General features: G+C 47.3%; 1 protein-coding gene across 1 annotated transcript; it reads right to left on the bottom strand.

Annotated features, from left to right (window-relative positions):
- Positions 1-1,727: 1,727 nt before the first annotated feature.
- On the bottom strand, positions 1,728-15,290 carry LOC132571816 (E3 ubiquitin-protein ligase TRIM39-like). The gene is made up of 6 exons (XM_060238609.1): positions 14,883-15,290; positions 12,225-12,320; positions 11,352-11,582; positions 10,617-10,639; positions 9,638-9,756; positions 1,728-2,242 (listed from the first exon to the last, which is right to left on the bottom strand). The coding sequence occupies exons 1-6, from the start codon at positions 15,288-15,290 to the stop codon at positions 1,728-1,730; spliced, it is 1,392 nt and encodes a 463-aa protein (XP_060094592.1).
- Positions 15,291-20,286: the final 4,996 nt, after the last annotated feature.

Below are 20,286 nucleotides of genomic sequence, written 5' to 3'. Positions count from 1 at the left end.
CCCCCAACAAGTCTCAAGAGGCCCCTGCTTGTTATCACCAGATTTTCCAGGAATGTAGATTATATCAGGGTGGCCAAATTGCTATATGTAAGAGCCACGCAGAATAAACATCAGATGTTTGTGAGCCGCAAGACACGAACGTCAGATGTTTGAGAGCCACAAGACACGAACGTCAGATGTTTGAGAGCCACAAGACAAGAAGGAAGGCAGACAGGCATACAGGCAAATAGATGGGGGAGGGAAGGGTAGAAAGAAAGCAACTTTAAATGCATTCCCCAAGTTTCTGTCTGACTTGGCTTGGATAAGTGATTTAAACAGAGAAATGCCTTCTAGGCAGCTGATGGAGTGGTGGGGGCTTCAAGAGTCATATAATGTGTATGACACAGTCACATGTGGCCCCTGAGCCACAGTTTGGCCACCCCTAGATTATATATTAGTATGACCATCTGTGCTGAGAGCCCGTGCATTGCACAAGGTGGTAGGACTTGAACTGATGAGGCCTGGGTTCAAATTCCTGCTCAGATATAAGATTGCCCCCCTCTGGAGGGGGGCTGAATATCTGTGGACTGGATGGCATTATGCCCTCCCCCCCACACACACACACACTTGGTCCCTCCCCTCCCCTCCCCAGACCTCCCCCTCCCCAGCTCTGCCCCCAAACTCTCTGGGGTGAAGCTCACTCGCTCTGGGCCTGACTTCCCTCTCAGGGTCACAGTGAGGATAAAGCAGGAGCTCCCAGTTCCTCGGAGAAACAAAGGAGAGCAAGATGGCTGTGTGGATGTTGAAGGGCCTGTAATGGTTTGAAAAGAGGCACAAAAGCAACCGGAAGAGAAACCTTAAAGCAAGCAGAGGCCAGCAGGAGCCTGGCTACGCAAATCCACCCCTGGATTCTTCTGTCCAACTGCAGAGTTGTGGATGGATCAAGTCTGTAAATGACGGCACTGTCTAGGACTTCTCTGGCAGTTATGACATAGCTTCCCACCCCCCAAAAAACAAACAATTAAAGCAGCAGTGTTTTCAACATAACTTTATAATAAGCATAACATCTTCTCAGTCTCTGGTACAGCCGATAAACAAGTGCTATAAGCGCAGCAACCTGCATAGGGAGAGGACCCTCAGAAAAGGTAGGCTGAACCCAAGCAAGATCTAACAGTTGGTGCCCATTAAAGAACAGAGGAAGTCCCAAACTGAAGCACACAGGGCCTCTTCTTCCTTCCTCTGTAGGCTCTGTGGCAATTCCTCTCTTGTGCTTGAGAAGAACGAAGGCTGGAGAGATGGCGGGGGAGGGGGGGTCTGTTCAGAGCTCGCCTGCATCTTGTACAATGGGAAAGGCATTACTGTCAGTTTAAGAAGATACGAAAGGGGGGGGGGGGAGGAATGTTGGGAAATGGAGGGGGAAATGTCTCCATTTTCCCCCTGTCAGTTTTGGTGGCTGGAGACAGGAGTGGGGTTGCCAGCTTCCAGGTGGGGCCTGGAGATCTCCCACTTTTACAACTGATCTCCAGCTGGCAGAGATCAGTCCCCCTGGAGAAAATGGCTGCTTTGGAGCATGGACGCTATGGGACTGTACCATGCTGAGTCCCCTCCCCAAACCCCGCCCTCTCCCAGATCTACCTCCCAAAGTTTCCAGGTGTTTTCCAACACAGACCTGGCAAACCTAGACAGGAGAGGTCTTTACAGGTATGGAGAAATAATATTCCCGATGGTCCTGGTATCAAGAAAAAGTCCTATGAAGATATTTTGAGGCGGCCTTTTTTATACACCCTAAAGAAGGGCAGGAGGGTCTCTCCATGGAAGGAGGCCCCAGAGAACTCGTAGAGAAGGGCTGCTCGGTCAGCATCAAAAAAGGCCACTCGACCCCCAGCATAGTTCAGGCACACTCGGATCCTCTTCAGCTCCCCACTCACAGTCAGGGGAGGGTAAGCTTTTATACCAACCCTGTGCATCCCTGCCCACTTCCCCACAGCCCACATCCCTTCCTCAGGAGTAAAAGTGAGTTCTCCCTTCCTCCTCACAGACTTTCTGGCCACCCCCACAGCCCAGTTTTCCTCACTTCCCACAAGGATTTCCCAGAAATGGCGGCCTCCTGTGAATCCCTCACAGCCCAGCACAGCATTATAGTTCTCAAATCTCTTCGGACTGGTGGGCAGAGTTTGAGCTGTTTCTCCCATTTGCACGCTTTTCTGACCCTCAGACAGGATGAGCCATGGATGGGCCGTGTCTGGATCCAGAGTCACATTTGCTGTTGAGGGAAAATGAGACAAGAAGTGAAACGGCATCAGCTGGAGGATTTCACCCACTGGCCTGTTTGGCTTCCTTCTCCTGCCAGTCGTGGCCTCCTCCCACCTCTGCCACCCTCTCCTTGGTCATCAGGCTCTCCTGCCTGCTCCTGCCCTTCTAAAAGGCAGAGCTGTCTTCCCGCATGCTTCAGAAGGCAGACAATGTACACAACAAGCACCCACAGGGACACCATCTATTTCCTCCCGTATCCCATCCTGAAAAGAGAACTACGAAGAAGAGGGAAAAAAAACAATGGCAATTTCAGTCATAGGCTTCTTTGGTTAGAAATCGCACACAAGAACAGAAGATTTGTCTCCCTTATCATGAATCTTCCTTCTTGCTGGTCCTGGGGTAGGGCAGTCTCTACTTCTGGGAGAAGCTCATTCCTGGAGACCGGGAGAGTCCAGAACCTTGCAATTCTGGGAGGGGAGGGGCTTCGCTCCCAGGCCCCAGTCTGGCCCTGAAGCAGCACAGCTCCCTCTCCAAATGATCAAACATGAAATCAGACCTCCAATAAAATGGTCCAAAAAAACCTCCAACCGACCACACAGAGAACAGGGTGAAGAACTCAAAAGAGACGCCCACCAGTTCAGGAAACTGAAATTGAGGCAAAGAAGCCCCATAGAGTCAATACAGCACACCTACTCTGGCTCAAGTGCCTTCTGAGAAAGGGAATTCACCCCTTGGATGGGAAGAGACTGCCCTACTCTAGGACCTGTTGGAACTCAGTCCTAAAATGGCTGACTGACTCCATCTTAGTAATAGTAATGTTGTTTCTGCAATGTCATGCTGAGTCATGCTGCATCATGATCCAGCTGTTACCTGTTACTGAGGTAAGGTGGGATGACCTCACCTGTAATTAGGCTTTGTGCTGACTCACAGAGCTGATGCAACCCTGATGATTGGTATGTGTACTTAGGGAAGCTCAGTGAGCTTGCTCTGTCTGCCTGTAAGGATTGTGGGTTCTGTGAGGCCCGCTATCTGGGTGGCAGCGATCACTGCTGGTGTTGGATCCTATGCTACTGTGCTTGGATCGTGCTGTGTATACTTACTGCTGTATACTGTTATCTACTGAAGTGTGTACTGATTACTGTGTATGACCTTGGCCTGGCAACGACTCTGAATATTGGATACTATTCCTGGTAAATATATCTACCATTGAATACAGCTGTTTCTCTTGTCTATTAATTCCTGTGTTTTGCCTGTCCCTCTCCTTCAGCTCTTCTGCTGCGTGCAAAATACTCTAACATTGGTTCTGGGCCCAGAGCTCCCAGTGCTCCCAGTGTTTCCAGAGGTGCTGCTGTTCTGAAGACAGAGGAGGCAACACAGTGTTTTGGAAGAGACGGAGGCAAACTGCCAAGTTGCCCAGGTGTCCAGTGATAAGTAGCAGAGATGGAAGCTGCAAATGTTGTTTCCTTCTCTGGGCTCAGCATTACTAAGCTGAATGGGACTAACTATGCTACGTGGTCCCAGAAGGTCAGTCTGTTATTAAAGCACCAAGAGCTGTGGGAGGTGGTGGCTGCTCCTTTACGGGGGTTGTTGGCAGCTGCTGAGGACAGAAAAGCTGCAGACCTTTTGCGTAAAAAGGATGTTAAGGCTTTGTCTTTAATAGGTCTTTCTCTAGACGACTCCCAGCTGGTGCATATAGCAGGACTGGAGACGGCTAATGACTGCTGGAATGCTTTGAAGGAAATTTACGTCCGAGGAACTGTCGGTTCTCAGATTCGTTTGGTGAGGAAGCTTCTGCATACCAGGCTGGCAGCTAATGCAGATATGTTATCTCATATAGAGTCTATGCGTAGGATGTTTCTAGAGCTAAGAGAGCATGACCAAATGTTTTCTGAATCACAGGAGGTGTGCATACTTTTAAGTTCCTTAGATGCATCATATGACGCTGTGATAACGAGCCTGGAGGGTTTGCCTGAGACAGGGTTAACCATGAACGTCGTAACTGGACGGCTTCTTGATGAATATGGCAAGAGACAGTCCAATTCCTCTCTACGTGCGGAGAGAAAGCCTGTCTGTAAGCCAGAGAGGGGCAGTGGATTTACTGTTAAGGAGGATCCTGACTGTCAAACAGGTAATGTAATGGCTGTAAGGAAGAAATGCTTCCGGTGTGGCTCATCTAGACATTTGTTTAGGAATTGTCAAGCCCAGAAAGGGAAAGAGAGACGGTCTGGAATGAGGTCTGCTGATAAGAGTGGTAATGTGCATCTCGTTACTACTGGTAAGTCAACTAACCACACTCAATCTTTCCTAATTGACAGCGGAGCGTCGGAGAACCTCTGTAGAGAGAGGAGTTTGTTTACTACTTACACACCTGTTGATAACCAGTCTGTTGTTTTAGCAGATGGAGTTAAAGCAACTGTTTTTGGCAGAGGGAAAGTGTTCCTGCCAAGCCTAAGGAAGGAGCTTCAAATGGGTTTTGTTCCTTCACTTAAGATGAATCTGCTGTCTGTGTCTGCTCTGTGCAGGGAAGGTTTCAAACTGCAATTTGACACCTCGTGCTGTGAGCTGAGGACCAAGGACGGTTTGTGTGTAAAAGCTATGCTGAAGGAAGATTTATACTTCTTGCATACCAAGGTACAAACGTGTAATAACGTCTGTGTAAATAAACCAGTGCATGATAATTGCTGTCATCTTTTACACAGGAAATTAGGCCATGCTGGTTTTCCTGCTCTAAAGAAGACTGTTGAACAGGCAGAAGGTATTAATCTTAAACCTTGCAAGGAATTTCTTGACTGTGAAATCTGCAAGCTTGTGAAGTCTACAAAAGCTCCTGTGCGTACTCCAAGTAAATTTACTAGTAAGAAACCTCTTGACCTAGTGTTCTTAGACCTGATAGGGCCCTTTAAGGAGTCAGTGGGCGGGGCCAAATATGTCTTAAGTATAGAAGATCACTATTCAAGGTATGGTTTTGTTTACCTGTTGAAAGCTAAAACTGAAACCTTTCAAAATATGCAGAATTGGCTAAGGTTTGTTAAGAGAAAAACTGGAAATGTGCCTGCATGCATTATTTCTGATAGAGGCTCGGAATTTGTTAATAAACGTTTTCAAAGTTTGTTTGCAGAGCTTGGGATTGAGCACAGATTGACTGCTCCGTACAGACCTACCCATAATGCTTTTTGTGAGAGAAGAGGCCGTACATTGCAAGACATGTGCCAGTGTATGTTACGTGATGCAGATATGCCCTGGAGATTTTGGGCAGAGGCTATGTGCTGTGCCAACTACAACCTGAACAGAGTTTGGTGTTCATCTACTGGCAAAATACCAGCAAGCCTATGGCATGACAAGGTAACTAACTTGGCAAATTTGCATGTATTTGGAGTTACAGCTTTTGTTCATATTCCTCAACAGCTCAGACGTAAAGGCCAACTGAAGGCTAGACGTATGAGGTTTCTCGGGTATGAGAGGAACGGGAGCTGTTATCGTTTTGGCACGCTCGACAGTCGTGAGGTGGTGATTAGTGCTTCAGCCACGTTTCTGGAGAGATCAGAGGGCTGGGATCGTTGCACCCAATCGCCAGCGTTCTGTCTTGAGGATGACCAGGGAATCCGGTTACAAGTCAGCTCGATGCCTAGCAACCCAGAGGAGGGAGAGGCGGCTGAATTAACCCCAAAAGAAGAGATGCCTGACGAGGAGGAGATGGAGGAGAAGCCTACTCGTGAGGAATCATCCGGGAGGAATGTGCCAACTGATGAGCCTGCATTGAGGAGATCTACACGTGAAAGAAGAGCTCCTGAGAGATTTAGTCCTGTAATGTCTGCTATACATGAGCCTGAGAAATATACTGACATTTTCTCTTTGTCCAAGGAAGAGCAGTGTAACTGGAAGGCTGCTATGGACGATGAACTTTCTTCCCTGAAACGTTTAAATGTTTATGTTGAGACTGATACTGTACCTACTGGTGTCTTTATATCGAACCTAGGGGGAAGCTAGCACTGAAAGTCTATACAGATGCAAGTTTTGCAAGTGACTGTGAAACCAGAAAGTCAACAACAGGTCTTTCCATATATTTGGGAGAGGTATTAGTATGCTGGAAGACACAAAAGCAGCGTGTGGTTGCCTTGTCCACCACAGAAGCAGAGTTCTGCGCCCTTTCTACCGCTTGTACTGAGGTAGAATGGTTTAGACAGCTACTAAAGGACCTGCATATAGAGGCAGAGAAGCCTGTTGAAGTTCTGGAAGACAATCAAGCTGTGATTGAGATTGCAAAAGCGGAAGGAGTAAAGACAAGGAATAGATACACTGACATAAGGTACCAGAATGTCAGATCATGTATCATGGAAGGGTTGATAAACATAAGGTATTGTGATACTGGCCACAATACAGCAGATATGTTTACGAAACCCCAGACTATGGAAAAGCATAATGAGCACTGTAAAAGGCTCGGATTGAGAAACGAACAGAACTATTAAGAGGAGAATGTTGGAACTCAGTCCTAAAATGGCTGACTGACTCCATCTTAGTAATAGTAATGTTGTTTCTGCAATGTCATGCTGAGTCATGCTGCATCATGATCCAGCTGTTACCTGTTACTGAGGTAAGGTGGGATGACCTCACCTGTAATTAGGCTTTGTGCTGACTCACAGAGCTGATGCAACCCTGATGATTGGTATGTGTACTTAGGGAAGCTCAGTGAGCTTGCTCTGTCTGCCTGTAAGGATTGTGGGTTCTGTGAGGCCCGCTATCTGGGTGGCAGCGATCACTGCTGGTGTTGGATCCTATGCTACTGTGCTTGGATCGTGCTGTGTATACTTACTGCTGTATACTGTTATCTACTGAAGTGTGTACTGATTACTGTGTATGACCTTGGCCTGGCAACGACTCTGAATATTGGATACTATTCCTGGTAAATATATCTACCATTGAATACAGCTGTTTCTCTTGTCTATTAATTCCTGTGTTTTGCCTGTCCCTCTCCTTCAGCTCTTCTGCTGCGTGCAAAATACTCTAACAGGACCACCGACAAGGGAGATGCACAGTGAGACAAATCTTCCATTCTCCAGTGGTCTGGGGTGGGGAAGTCTCCACATCTGGCACATAAGAAGCAGCATGCCTCAGAGAGGGGAAGAATCTCAGACTCTAGCCTGAAAAGGTATGCTCCAGGACCATTTTCTTCCAAAAGCAGTCCCAGCTGAGCCCATTTTGTCAATCCTGTAATGCCTGGTGAATGAGTAGAACAATTTCCCGGCTGCAGCCCTACAGACCACCTCTAAGGAAAAATAATAATAATATTTTATTTATATCCCGCCCTCCCCGCCAAGGCAGGCTCAGGGCGGCTAACAACATGTCCATACAGTAATTTATACAAAACTTTAAAATCAACATTAGGGAAGGACCATATAATGCTGAGGTTTCTGCCCCTCTGAGGGAGTGGGCTGTAACACCCAAAGGGGGATCCAGTCCCCTGGACTTATATGCCAGGAAAATGCAGCCTCTGAACCATCTGCTAGTGGTGGATGTGGAGACCTTACGGCTTAAGGAACATTCCCTAAAAGGGAATCAAATCTATTGGAAGCAAACAATTAAATGCCTCCAAAAGTGAGGGAAAGAAATGCTCACCATAGGACAGGGTCAGGGATATAGTGGCCACAGAGGCTGGGAAAATCTGGATTCTCCCACCCACATAGCAGCTGCCCAAACTTCACTGGAATCCTTTCCAAAACTCCAGTGGAAACTTGGTTTAAGTAAGCTGGGAAAACCCAGAAAGTGCCTGAATGCAGTGGAGAAGCAGCGGAAAACCTGCTACACATTGAACAAAGGGCAGAGCTAGAACTGACAGAAATATCCTTGGTACTTAATACTTAATTCATATTCCCAACACACACACACCCCCCAGCTGCTGCAAAAAGTAATGCCTGTTCTGGTATCCGCAGTGGAAATTTTAAAAGAATTGCAATATTACCAGTTGGAACTTCTTCTGGACTGGAGTTACCAACATGGAGCTATTGAACATCAGGCATGATCTATCCTGGGCTGGCAAACCTGATGCCCCACCTTTGGTAGGAGAACAGAGAGACTTTTCTTATGGAACTCAGTCAACCTGTTGCCCAGCAACCATTCTCCCATCACTTAAATATGGCGGCAGGTTTCATCCCCTCAACCTTTTCTTTCACCCTTACCAACAGAACAAGAAGGAACTGGCTGTGGCAGGGAGCATAAGATTTTGAGGAACGAAACAAGAGCATTCAATTGTGTTATCTCGGAGAACACCAAGTGGGAGAACACGAATTGTTAGGGGAGGTTTTTTAGTTTAGAAATAATTGATCAGTTTATGAAGAAAAATGTACCTTTCTGCAGATGAAGTCCAGAATCCAGAGTGTCTGAGGAAGCAAAGGAATGGAAAGTGAGCAGCAGGCCCTTCTTGTGACAAAAATACCAGCTAATAATACTATTTTCTTTTGGGGAGGGGAGGGGCATGATACAGCCCAATGTTGTCAAACTGCTGAAGCTAAGCTGAGTCTGTACTTGGATCGACCAAAGAAGACTCTGCAGAGGAAGAAAATAGCAAACACTTGTCTTGTTCACCTCCTGGTGGGGGTTGCCAGAAGTCATTTGTGACTTGATGGCACACAGGTACATATCTCTTCTGAGTTACAGCTTCAGGGTCAAGTAGAGACTATCTTGGGGGTGGAGGATTGTGTACAAATATTCAGATTTGTGTTCACAAGTGACTGGAGTTGAGATTCATGTCATAGAAAGTATGCTAAGGACTGCAGCCAAGGGTCCAAACTGGCTAAATTTAGACTTCTAGACAGAGGCTCCGCAGCACATACTGAGCTGAGTTACACTCTTCAGACTCACTGATTTCAATGGGCTTCGAAGGGTATGACTCTACTTTAAAACCAGTCTGTCCCTTTGAGACCATTCTGTGGGCTCTGCTACGACATACTCAAACAAACACAAACATCCAATCAAAGGGATCAGTTTTGATAAGTCTGATTTGGTCACAGACACATTGCAGAGAGAAGGGGGGGGGGGGTGTCCCTGAAACTGATCCAGCGGCTGTTTCATTAAAAATAGATGCCCTAAAGAGCAGCCTCCCTCCCTGTCATTTTAGGTGCTTGTTTCACCATCTACCTCACCATGTGCCCTTGCATGGTCACAGTAATGATCAGAGATCAACAACATAATATAATTTCGAGAAGTCCATGTAATGCAATTCTGAGCTGAAGTTATGGCAGAATTTTGATCAGAAAACTTTCCATGGTGAACTAAAATGGCCTTCTGAACTGATGCATAAACTCCACACATTCCTGGGTCTCTCAATGATATAGTCAGCCTGGAGCAGACTAAAACACATCTGGCCCACTCTAATGTCCAGTCTGAAACTCCAGCAGTGTTTCTTCATTACCTTTGAGTTGCTTCTTGATGCCCTCCAAAAGGAGATTTAAATCTGAGAAGTCCCAGATGTGCCGCTTCAGTGCAAGTGGAATAGCCACTGGATTCTCAAACGACTCCTTGTCTTCATACCTGGAGAAAATCCCATTAGGGTACCATCCATCCCATTCAGAATCTCCCTCCCTCCCCTCCGCCCCAAGTGGGTCAGAGAAGCAGAGGAAGGAACTGGCAGAAAGCCAAGGGAAACAGGCTGATGCTGAAAGCACTGAAAGGTGGGCGGGCTCTTGAAGAGGAATGCACAGCTCCTGCTTTCTTAAGAACTGGCTACACTAAACCTATTGGTTACTGTGACCAGAATTACTAAGTACTCATTACATTTATTATAATAAAGACAGGTAAATCAAAGATTACATATCATAGACAGACACACAAAAGGGTAAAGTCCTTTCTCTGAAAAAATTCCTAAATGATGGTCCAGATTCCAGTGTGGACTTCAATACCATGAAGTAAGTTGCAATTTCTTGAATCTCATGAAAGGTATCATTAGGATGCTCTGTATTCTCAGTGCTGGGGGGGGGGGGGGGGGCAACAGTGGGAGGGCTTCTAGTGTCCTGGCCCCACTGGTGGACCTCCTGATGGTACTTGGGTTTTTTGGCCGCTGAGTGACACAGAGTGTTGGATTGGATGGGCCATTGGCCTGATCCAACAGGGCTTCTCTTATGTTTTTATGTCTGGGGCAGTGATGCTCTGAATTCTTGGTGGTTCTTTTTTTTGGGGGGGGGGGGGCAAAGTGGGAGGGTTTCTAGTGTCCTGGCCCTACTGGTGAACTTTTTGATGGCACCTGGAGTTTTTGACCACTGTGTGACACAGAGTGTTGGACTGGATGGGCCACTGGACTGATCAAACATGGCTTCTCTTATGTTCTTATAGTCTTCACAAGCTGACCAGTTCAATCCGAGGATTAAGAAGGTTAATGTTAAAGATCCACTTACCTCTGCAATGTGCTTCTGACATCCTAAAGAAAGAAGGCAGAGGGTGAGAAGAAGAGAAAGAGACCTTCAGAGTAGGATGTGTTGTGTTCCCCTTGTGGACTTCCCCCCTTTTCTCTGCAGCCTTACAACATGATTCTGCCATGAAAGGGAAGAGAGGAGAGAGGGTCTGTCTGGGCATAAGTGCCATCACATCTGCACAGACATGCTAGACAGACAGCAGTGCCCAGAACAGCTGTGTGGATGCTGTTCCTGTAACCATATGCCGTTGCCACTGCGTGTCGGTGTGCATTTTATATATAAGTGACATTCCCCCCACCACACTGCCCCTAGACATCCTCCTTTTAAAATGGGTTGTGAAAAGTCTTGCATGTGACCCTCCTTCCTGGTTGGTGGTGTTGTCAAAGAGTTTCCCAGGAACCATGGGGTTCCTCAGACTGTTGGTTGAAACACAAACACACTTTGGCTTCCAGTGGCTGCAGTCTAACAGGGAGGGGCAGGGGGCTGTGGGGGAATGTATTTCCAGGGAGTGTTGTTTTGCAGGGCCCCTGGGATTGTCCAGTGTGCCCCTGGCTGGAGATGGAAAGGGGCAGAGGGGAAAGTGGCCCCGGTGCAGAGGTGAAAACTTGCTAGTGACATAAACTGGGCTGGTTTGCTTTTGCTTTTCTGCTAAACAGAGGGGATTTGGAGCCAGCCTTCTCCCCAAGGGGACTCTGCCTGTTTCTGCCACACTCTCACCTGCAGGAGATCACTGGCCGGCTGCTGACATTTCTCCTCCATCTTCCGGATGAGGCTTTCCAGAGAAGAGAGCTCCTCAGAGATTCTGGCCAGATGCCGATCCCTGTTTCTCACCACCTCCTTCTCCACCTCATCCATCTGGGCCAGCAAAAAATTCTTTTGTTTCTCCAGAATTGTGTGCAGTTTCATGAACTTGGCTTCTGTCTCTTGCTTCTGTTCTTTGGTTTGTTTCTGAGATGGAAAGAGAAGAAAAGCAGGCCAACGTCAGGAACACAGCTGGTCTCTGCAGTGGGAAGAGACGCTTGAGGAGGCTCCTATCCCATCCTATCCCGGAGGGGTTCTTTCAGCCACAGAGGATTCAGTCTGCAGCAGAAAACCCAGAAAGTAGAAGGGGCTTCTTGAGTCCATTTGTTCCCTCACTAAACAGCCTCCACAGGTTGATTTCCGCAGTTCCCATCGGGGGATGAGACATGATGGTTGAGTAGAAACACCACAGGGGGCAAAAGTGCTCAGAAGTCCCTCCCCTCCCTTGGTCTCCTAACCTTAACTGCATCTTCCCTGGCTGCATTATGGGCAAGAGAAATTTGTGGGGGTGGGGGGCAGGAATGTACATACTACTGAATATCCCAAGTTTGCCCCCCCTAGAATCAGCAGTGGCTGAACCCCACTTTCAGTTGGCCTTAATCCAGCCCTGCATTAGACCCTCCTGAGGTCTCAGTCTCCCTCCCCAAATCTCCAGAAGTTTCCCAACCTGGATCTGGCAAACCTATCCCCCCATCCCCCACTGGTGGCCAGAGGAGACCCGGCAACCGTCCTTCTAAATTGAAAGTGGGGGCAGCCTCGTGGGTTGATTTTTCTGCTATTTAGACTTACGAGCAGGTCTTGGCTTTCCTTCTCCACATCTCCTTTATACGCCACAATTCTCTCTCTCCCCTTCTTCAGAATCTCCAGAGGGTTGCAGAACTGATCCTGGGGAGAGGGGGGATCACAGTTGAAATGTGTTCTTTTAAAGGTTTACTCCATGCTCTTCCCTCCTGGCCACCATGACACATTTATTTAAATCCATATATATAACCATGTTAGTTAAAAAAAAAATCAAAATCCAGCATGCTATTCCATCAGGGGAGCCTGTGTGCAGTAACACTTAAAGTGCTGGACTAAGATCTGGGAAATCCAGGTTTGAACCCCCAGTCCTGTCGTGGAAACTCGCTGGGTGACCTTGGACCAGTCTCATGACTCTCAGCCTACCCCTGACCTGGTTAGTCCCAGGAGAGCCTGATCAGCAGGGCCAACCTGGAGGCAGGCAGTGGCAGGCAAACCACCTCCCAACCTCTCTTGCCTTGAAAAGCTTACAGGGTATCCACAAGCCAGCTGTGACCTGACAGCAAAACAAAATTCTGTCACGCCACTCGTGTTCTGAGCAGGCACTTGGGTGGGCTTCTGATCTCCATTTTGAAACCCAAGACCTGACAATCTCAAACATTCACAAGACATTTTTGAGAGCTAGGAGTCTGCCTTTGTACTAATTTTAACTAGCTAGCCAAAGCATCACACATCTTTAAACAAATGAAGGGCCCAATGTAATACCCTTTCTGATGTGACTCATCATACTGGATGTTAAGAAGCACACTATGCCCAAAGAAGGTGCCCCAGTCCTTCACAGTTTCTAAAGGACTATGTCAGACCAGATCATCTCTGCAGTAGAAACTGAAGGGAGGGGCCACAATTCTGCAAGCCTAGTAGAACCAAAGCGATGTACAGAGTACCCAGCAGTACTAGTGCAATCAGAGTGCCCAGCAGAACCCAGTGCCGTTGTGGCAATGCCAGCTGATGTCAAGCACAGAATCGCAGTCCAAGAAGGGGGGATGGAACCTCAGCAGCACTAGTGCAAATGTGCCCAGCAAACCCAGTGCCATTCATAATATCAGCATAAGTTTTCCACTACATTGCTCTTAAATACATTCTGTCGCCAAACAGGATAGTGATGAAAAGGTCTTGAGGTCAAGAAGTGAAAATAAAGGGGGAGGGGAACATGGAAAAATTAGGTGAAGGGAGACAGAAAACATGAATGAGAAGTGTGTGGGAAGGGGGGGGGGTTGTTTATCTTACTGCATGTCATGGGCTCTGACAAGGGGACTGCCAGGCAGAGCCGACAGGGTTAGCAGACCCAACGGAGCCGACAACTGACCCCTCTCACAACTTGACTGATTCACTGCCGCTGCCCGCAGGGTTCTCAACACCTGGCTGTACAGCTGACGAGGACCAACAACAGGTAGACACACATCCCAGTTCATCACATTGCCTTGCTCGAGTACGGGAAAGGCTCTGTCAGGACTTAGCAATCTGAAGGAAAGAGGCCAAACTGCGGGCAAGACGTTCTCTCAGCCCAGAGTTTTAGCAGACGCCAGGCTGGCCCCGCTGCCTGCTAATTGGAAACAGCAGCAGCGGGCTATCTAAGCTCCTGCTTCGAGTTGCATGCTCTGTGGAAGCAACAAGTCCATCCGGTGACTTGCAACTACTCCAGCTCCCGGTCCTTGGCTCCGTTCCTGCTCTGGCTTCCCGGTTTCCTGACTTCTGGATTGTACGATCCTGCTTTCAGACTGCAATTCGGACTCAGCTACTGGTTCCTTCAACGCTCCTCTGGCTCTGACTTGAACTGAACTCGGACTTTCCCCTTGCCTGCTCTCCAGCGTGTGACACTGCAATACCAGAACTGCTGCTTTGCAAGATCTGGCTGAGCTGGGTACAAGGAAATGAAGAGCTAAAAACTAGACTATTGGAGAAAATGAGCTGCAGGCTGGCTACACATGGGCTTCCACAGAGACCAATGTATCAAGAGGCCTCTCCTGTAAATACAGTGCCCTCATATTCTCATACACATGATGCCAGACAGGCTGGCCATTTGTGGAAGGGAAAGTACTCTCTAGATTAAGTTTCTTTCTCTTCTTTTGACTGCAACCTGAATGTGGATCTACTTGAAGAAATGTAAGTTTACTTTTTTAACCATATACTTCTTGGGAGATGTATTTACTGCACTCTGCATCCCGTTCTATGTTTGGGCAAACTCTGCTACATTAACCAAATATCCCCATAATGAGTACCCCTAATATCTAGCTGTTGCCTTTTCCCTCGCTCCACCCATTTTTATTCATCCTTTGACTATTATTCCCTCCCTCTGCCTTTCCTCCTCTAAACAAATCTTTGAGTCTTCTTGTCGCTATATCCTGTTGCTCTGCAAAGACTGGCACGGAAGAGTGTACCCTACTAAGCAGAGTAAATAATATATAACTTTGAGCAATAAAACCACCTTGATTAAACAGAAAAAGTGGGTTGGTCTTAATTTTGTTCTCAGTATGGCCCAAACACTCATCATAAAAAGGAGAAAAACCCACAATTGGTATCTTCAATCTCCTTACAGTCGGAAGCACCAGCCCTGGAGGGAGAGCTCCTCTTCCGCTATGCTGGGAGGAAAGCACATCTTCTCCAGAGAATGATGGAATTCCACCAGCAAGGATCCAGATGAGTTCCTACCTTGTATTCCTGAGCAGCCACTTCCAGGGGAAGTATTGTGTGTCCTTTGTGTTCTGGGAGTCGCTCACAGACAGCACACACCAATTTTTCATCCTCTTTGCAGAAGAAATGGAGTTTTTCCTGGTGTCTCAAGCAAAGACCTTTTCTTGAACTTCGTGGCACCAGTTTAATTTTTTCAACTAGGTTTGCCAGCTGCCAGTTTCGGCGGAAAGCCCCTTTCTGGAACTTGAATTTGCAGACAGGACACTCCAAGTCTCCCAGAGTCTCCCATTTCTCACAGTAGTCAGTGATGCAGGCCCGGCAGAAGCTGTGCCCACAGTCCAGGACCACAGGGTCCGTCAGGCACTCCAGGCAGATGGGGCACTTGGCCTCCTGCTCTATCTCTGTGGATGGTGAAGCTGAGGCCATGAGGGCTGGATTTTCAGTGGCTTGGGTGATAGGAAGGGCAGCAGCTTGTCAGATCTGTAAAAGGGCAGCATAAGAACAAGAACATAAGAGAAGCCACGTTGGATCAGGCCAATGGCCCCTCCAGTCCAACACTCTGTGTCACACAGTGGCCAAAAAACCAAACCCAGGTGCCATCAGGAGGTCCATCGGTGGGGCCAGAACACTGCAAACCCTCCCAACTGTTGTTCCCCCCAAGTACCAAGAATACAGAGCATCCCTGCCCCAGACAGAGAGTTCCAACAATACGCTGTGGCTAATAGCCACTGATGGACCTCTGCTCCATATGTTTATCCAATTCCCTCTTCAAGCTATCTATGTTTGTAGCTGGCACTACCTCCTGTGGCAGTGAATTCCATGTGTTAATCACCCTTATAAGAACATAAGAGAACAGGAATGACCTAGAAAGAAGCCTTTGCATTTTTGTCTATTGCCATGTTGGGTTTGTTTTGAAATAGGTTTTATTGTTACTGCTGACACTATGTAAGTTGTCCACTGCCTAAAGAGTCTGAAAGTTGAGACCAGTGTTCCTTCTAAGCTGAGTGAGTGTGAGCTAGCTCACAGTTTTTCAGACCTCCGGCTCACGCATTTTTCTCTTAGCTCAGAAAAAATGGCCCCAGAGCAAACCAATTTATGCAGTAGATAAATCAATTGCTCACAACTTTAACATCAGTAGCTTACAAAGTTGAATATTTGCTCACAAGACTCCACAGCTGGTTGCATAAAAAGGTAAAGGTAGTTCCCTGGGTAAACACCAGTCATTTTTGACTCTGGGGTGACATTGTATCACAACGTTTTCATGGCAAACTTTTTTAATGGGGTAGCTTGCAATTGCCTTCCCCAGTCATCTACACTCCCCCCCACCCCCAGCACGCTGGGAACTCATTTGACTGACCTCGGAAGGATGGAAGGCTGAGTCAACCTTGAGCAGGCTATCTGAACCAGCTTGCGCCAGGATCGAACTCAGGGCATGAGCAGAACTTAGAACTTCCGTAGTGCAGCTTTACCACTCTGCACCATGGGGCTGCTTTCCTGGTGGCATACACATCTTTAAACAAATGAAGGGTCCATGTAATATCCTTTCTGATGTGACTCAGACTTCATGGAACTTTATTCCCCGGGAGAGCCACCTGGCCACGCTTTCAGCTCATTTTTGCTGGCAGGTAAAGAACTTCCTGTGCCAAAGAGGTTTCCTACAACCAGAAACTGCTGGCTGCCAGGAGCCTTTTCAGAAGCAGGTAGACATTGCTGTGGATTTTAGCTATATCAAGATTTTAGTCTGTTTTTATTTATCACACAATGTTCTTTTAATTTAGCAACTTAAGGGTTGTTGTTTTTTTAAATTAACACCTAAGCTGTTCATTAATGAAAAAAGAACATGCATCTTACAATATAGACAAAAACTTCCATGAAATCTAGCAGAAAACTCTCACAAAATCTATATCTCTACAAAAAATAAAATCTTAACGGCAGTTCAGCACTTCTTCCCTTGATTCCGTTGTAGGAAACAACCCATGCCAGCATCTTATTAAAGGAAACCACCTTTGAATAAACCATTTCTGTGCCTCTGTCTTCTTTACATATTCTTCTTAAAGCATTCCTGTCTTGGCTATTAGCATAATAAACCGAATTTTGCATAACTAGAACTCAAACTTTGGCAGATTGCTGCTTCCAATTTTTAGCAAGGAGCATTCTGGCTGCCAGTGTGGAGTAGTGGTTATAAGTAGCAGACTCTAATCTGGAGTACCGGGTTTGAGTCCCCACTACTCCTCCACATGAAGCTTGCTGGGTGACCTTGGGCTAGTCACAGCTCTCTCAGCCCCTCCCATCTCACAATATGTGCCTATTCTGGGGAAAGTGATTGTAAGAAGCTTTGAGGCTCCTTAGGGTAAAGGAAAGCGGGGTATAAAAACAGACTCTTCTAGTTCACCTTTACAAGTAACTGCCACAGGGCATACTACTGGTTTTTAGGCAACACAGTGTGGCTAGTCTAGCAAAACATTAGAAATTGCAATGGTTCTGGATCAACCGCTGCATACATTCCATTCTGAATATTTTCCCAACACTTTCTAGCAATGTGGCAGTCCCACCACATATAGGAAAGTGCCCGTTCTCATATCTCAGGCACATACCTGGCTTGACCCAAGTTTTTGTTAATTCATTAGGATGCTATCCTCCAAGTGGGACCTGGGCTGCCTTGGAATGACAGCTCACCTCCAGCTACAGAGATCAGTTCCCCTGGAGAAAAAGAGGTTCCTGTCCTCCCCAGGCTCCACCCCAAATCTCTGGGAATTTCTTAACCTTGAGCTTGCATCCCCACCCCCACCCCTGCCAGTGACCTGGGAGAACCTGGCAATGCAATCTGAGGCACACTTGTGAGGAAGCAGCAGGAGCATCTTATAGGACATTTATGGAAGCCTACGAGATGGTGGTGAAGGCTGCAAAGAAAGATTTCTCTGTGGCCTCCATTGCATCTGCAAGCTCTTGCCTGGCCATGGAGAGCCAGTTTGGTGTAGTGGTTAAGTGTGCGGACTCTTATCTGGGAGAACCGGGTTTGATTCCCCACGCCTCCACTTGCACCTGCTAGCATGGCCTTGGGTCAGCCATAGCTCTGGCAGAGGTTGTCCTTGAAAGGGCAGCTTCTGTCAGAGTTCTCTCAGCCTCACCCACCTCACAGGGTGTCTGTTATGGGGGAGGAAGGTAAAGGAGATTGTGAGCTGCTCTGAGACTCTTCGGAGTGGAGGGCGGGATATAAATCCAATATCTTCTTCTTCTTGTTTAGGACTATTTGCTCATTATCTAAATTCCCTTGAGGCAAACAAAACGGTTTGGAATTGGCTATTGGCTGTGGGGCATCTGTGAGCTACTTTGCAGACAAAGTCACAGTGCTCCGCCAGGATCTCCCAACCACAATTCTTATAGTAAAAGAACTTGAAGCCCTTTGCCTGTCTTCAGGTCCACTTTTGGACCGTTTCAGCCGACTCTCCCTGGAGGATGTCAGCAGGATCCTGGCAGCTGCAAGGCCTACTGCTTCTCTCCTTGACCTGTGCCCATCCTGGCTGGTCAAGGCCTGTGGGAATGGTGTTCCAGCCCCTACTAGAAGAGATTCTCAACTTGTCGCTTTTGTTGGGGAGCATTCCAGGGGGTTGAAAGAGGCTGTGGTACATCTACTCTAAAAAAAATCACTGGACCCCATGGTCCTAGCCAACAACCACCCAGTTTCCTGAGCTAAGACAAAAATGTGTGAGCCAGAGGCTAAAAAACTGAGCTAGCTCGCCCTAACTCAGCTTAGAGAGAACACGGGCCCCAATTCATATTAGGTTCCCATATGCTTGAGAAATGAGCTTCCTTGGAAACGATGAATGGAAGAGGTAGCTGGTGAATTGTCCTCTTGCTATGCAACACTTGAGCTAGACCAGGGGTGGCCAAACTTGCTTAACAAAGGAGCCACATAGAATAAATGTCAGATGTTTGAGAGCTGCAAGACACAAACATCAGATATTTGAGAAGGAAGGAAGGAAGGAAAGCAAATAGACAGAGGGAGGGGGAAAGAGAGCAACTGTAACTTTAAATGCATTCTCCAAGCCAGCCAATGGGGTGGGGTGGGGGGGCTTCTAGAGCCACACAATATGTGTGAAAGAGCCACATGTAGCTCCCAAGCCACAGTTCGGCCACCTCTGCACTAGACCAGGTGGGTTCAGTGAATGAGACAGAGCCAGTCTGGTGTAGTGTGCGGACTCTTATCTGGGAGAACTGGGTTTGATTCCCCACTCCTCCACTTGCACCTGCTGGAATGGCCTTGGGTCAGCCATAGCTCTGGCAGAAGTTGTCCTTGAAAGGGCAGTTGCTGTGAGAGCCCTCTCCAGCCCCACCCACCTCACAGGGTGTTTGTTGTGGAGGAGGAAGGTAAAGGAGATTGTGAGCCGCTCTGAGACTCTTCGGAGTGGAGGGTGGGATATAAATCCAATATCTTCTTCTTCTTCTGTAGCAGAGGAATAAGCGAGGCGCACACTTACTGATTGAAAAACGAGGTATTTTACCTTGACATCAAAGCAGGTTCATTTGAGCATCTAGGCTCCCCAAAGTAATGAACGCCGGACCCTTCTCAAAACATCAGCTTTAAGCAAAAGCCAGCCTGCAGCCTCCCGCCTTACACGTTATCAGTTTCACTTCTCTCCTCCCCTTCTCCCTGGTAGTCTGCTTATTCCAGCATGTCTGCTTATCTCTAAGGAGCTTCCTCAGAGGGCCTCTATCAGTACCCATCTGTGTATTACACCCTTTTGGACAGCTCTTCAAATATTGCATCAGACAGTCTCTTTGCTGTTAAAGGCAAAACCATATTTTCAATTATTATAGGGGTATTCATAATTATTCAGGGGTCCCTCTTCATTCCCCCTTTCAGTCTCTGAAAGTTATTTTTTTATTATTATTATTATTTTAAAATCTGAAGGAGACTGACCATCATTAAGCAAATCAATTCTGTATGCCCACTCGAGAAGAGCAGCTAGGTGACTATTTGATTTTTGACATTCCCAAGAAAGACTGAAATGACATTACAATGGGGTAATGCTATAGTATATTGACAGAGATGGGGTGTAGATGGGTCACGGGAGGAGAGAGACAGTGATGGGATTATCCATTCACACTGGCACATCCCAGTATTGTCCATCTAGAGAAGGTGTGTGTGTGAAAGAAGGTCACTCAGAGGCATGCCTTGGCTATGCAGCCCAGCCTTTCAATGTGGAGTTTTCCTGATCTCCATCATGGGGCCTTTCTGGGCACACAGACTAGCTTGAGAGGGCCCCCCCCCCATGTCCTTTAAGGCTCCTCTCTTTATTTGGCAGCACTCTGGTATCAGTTCCTCCTCTTTTGTACTGTCCAGTCCTTGGAGGGTGTGTCTCACATTTCATAGTGCACTGCTGATCGGACTTCAAACAACCAGGGTTGAGACACAATTGGG

The sequence above is a fragment of the Heteronotia binoei genome, chromosome 5, assembly GCF_032191835.1.
Source record: "Heteronotia binoei isolate CCM8104 ecotype False Entrance Well chromosome 5, APGP_CSIRO_Hbin_v1, whole genome shotgun sequence".
Lineage (NCBI taxonomy): Eukaryota > Metazoa > Chordata > Lepidosauria > Squamata > Gekkonidae > Heteronotia > Heteronotia binoei.
The sequence above is the reverse complement of the archived record's forward strand: the minus strand, read 5'-3'. Positions and strand labels throughout refer to the sequence as shown.

Bases quoted from the DNA above. Each gene is read 5' to 3' on its own strand.
- LOC132571816 (XM_060238609.1), bottom strand. From the start codon at position 15,290: ATGGCCTCAGCTTCACCATCCACAGAGATAGAGCAGGAGGCCAAGTGC. The intron at 11,583-12,224 runs GTAAGTCTAAAT...TTTCCATCTCAG, and splicing joins AGGAAAGCCAAGACCTGCTC to AAACAAACCAAAGAACAGAA. The intron at 2,243-9,637 runs GTAATGAAGAAA...TTCCCTCAACAG, and splicing joins CATCAAGAAGCAACTCAAAG to CAAATGTGACTCTGGATCCA.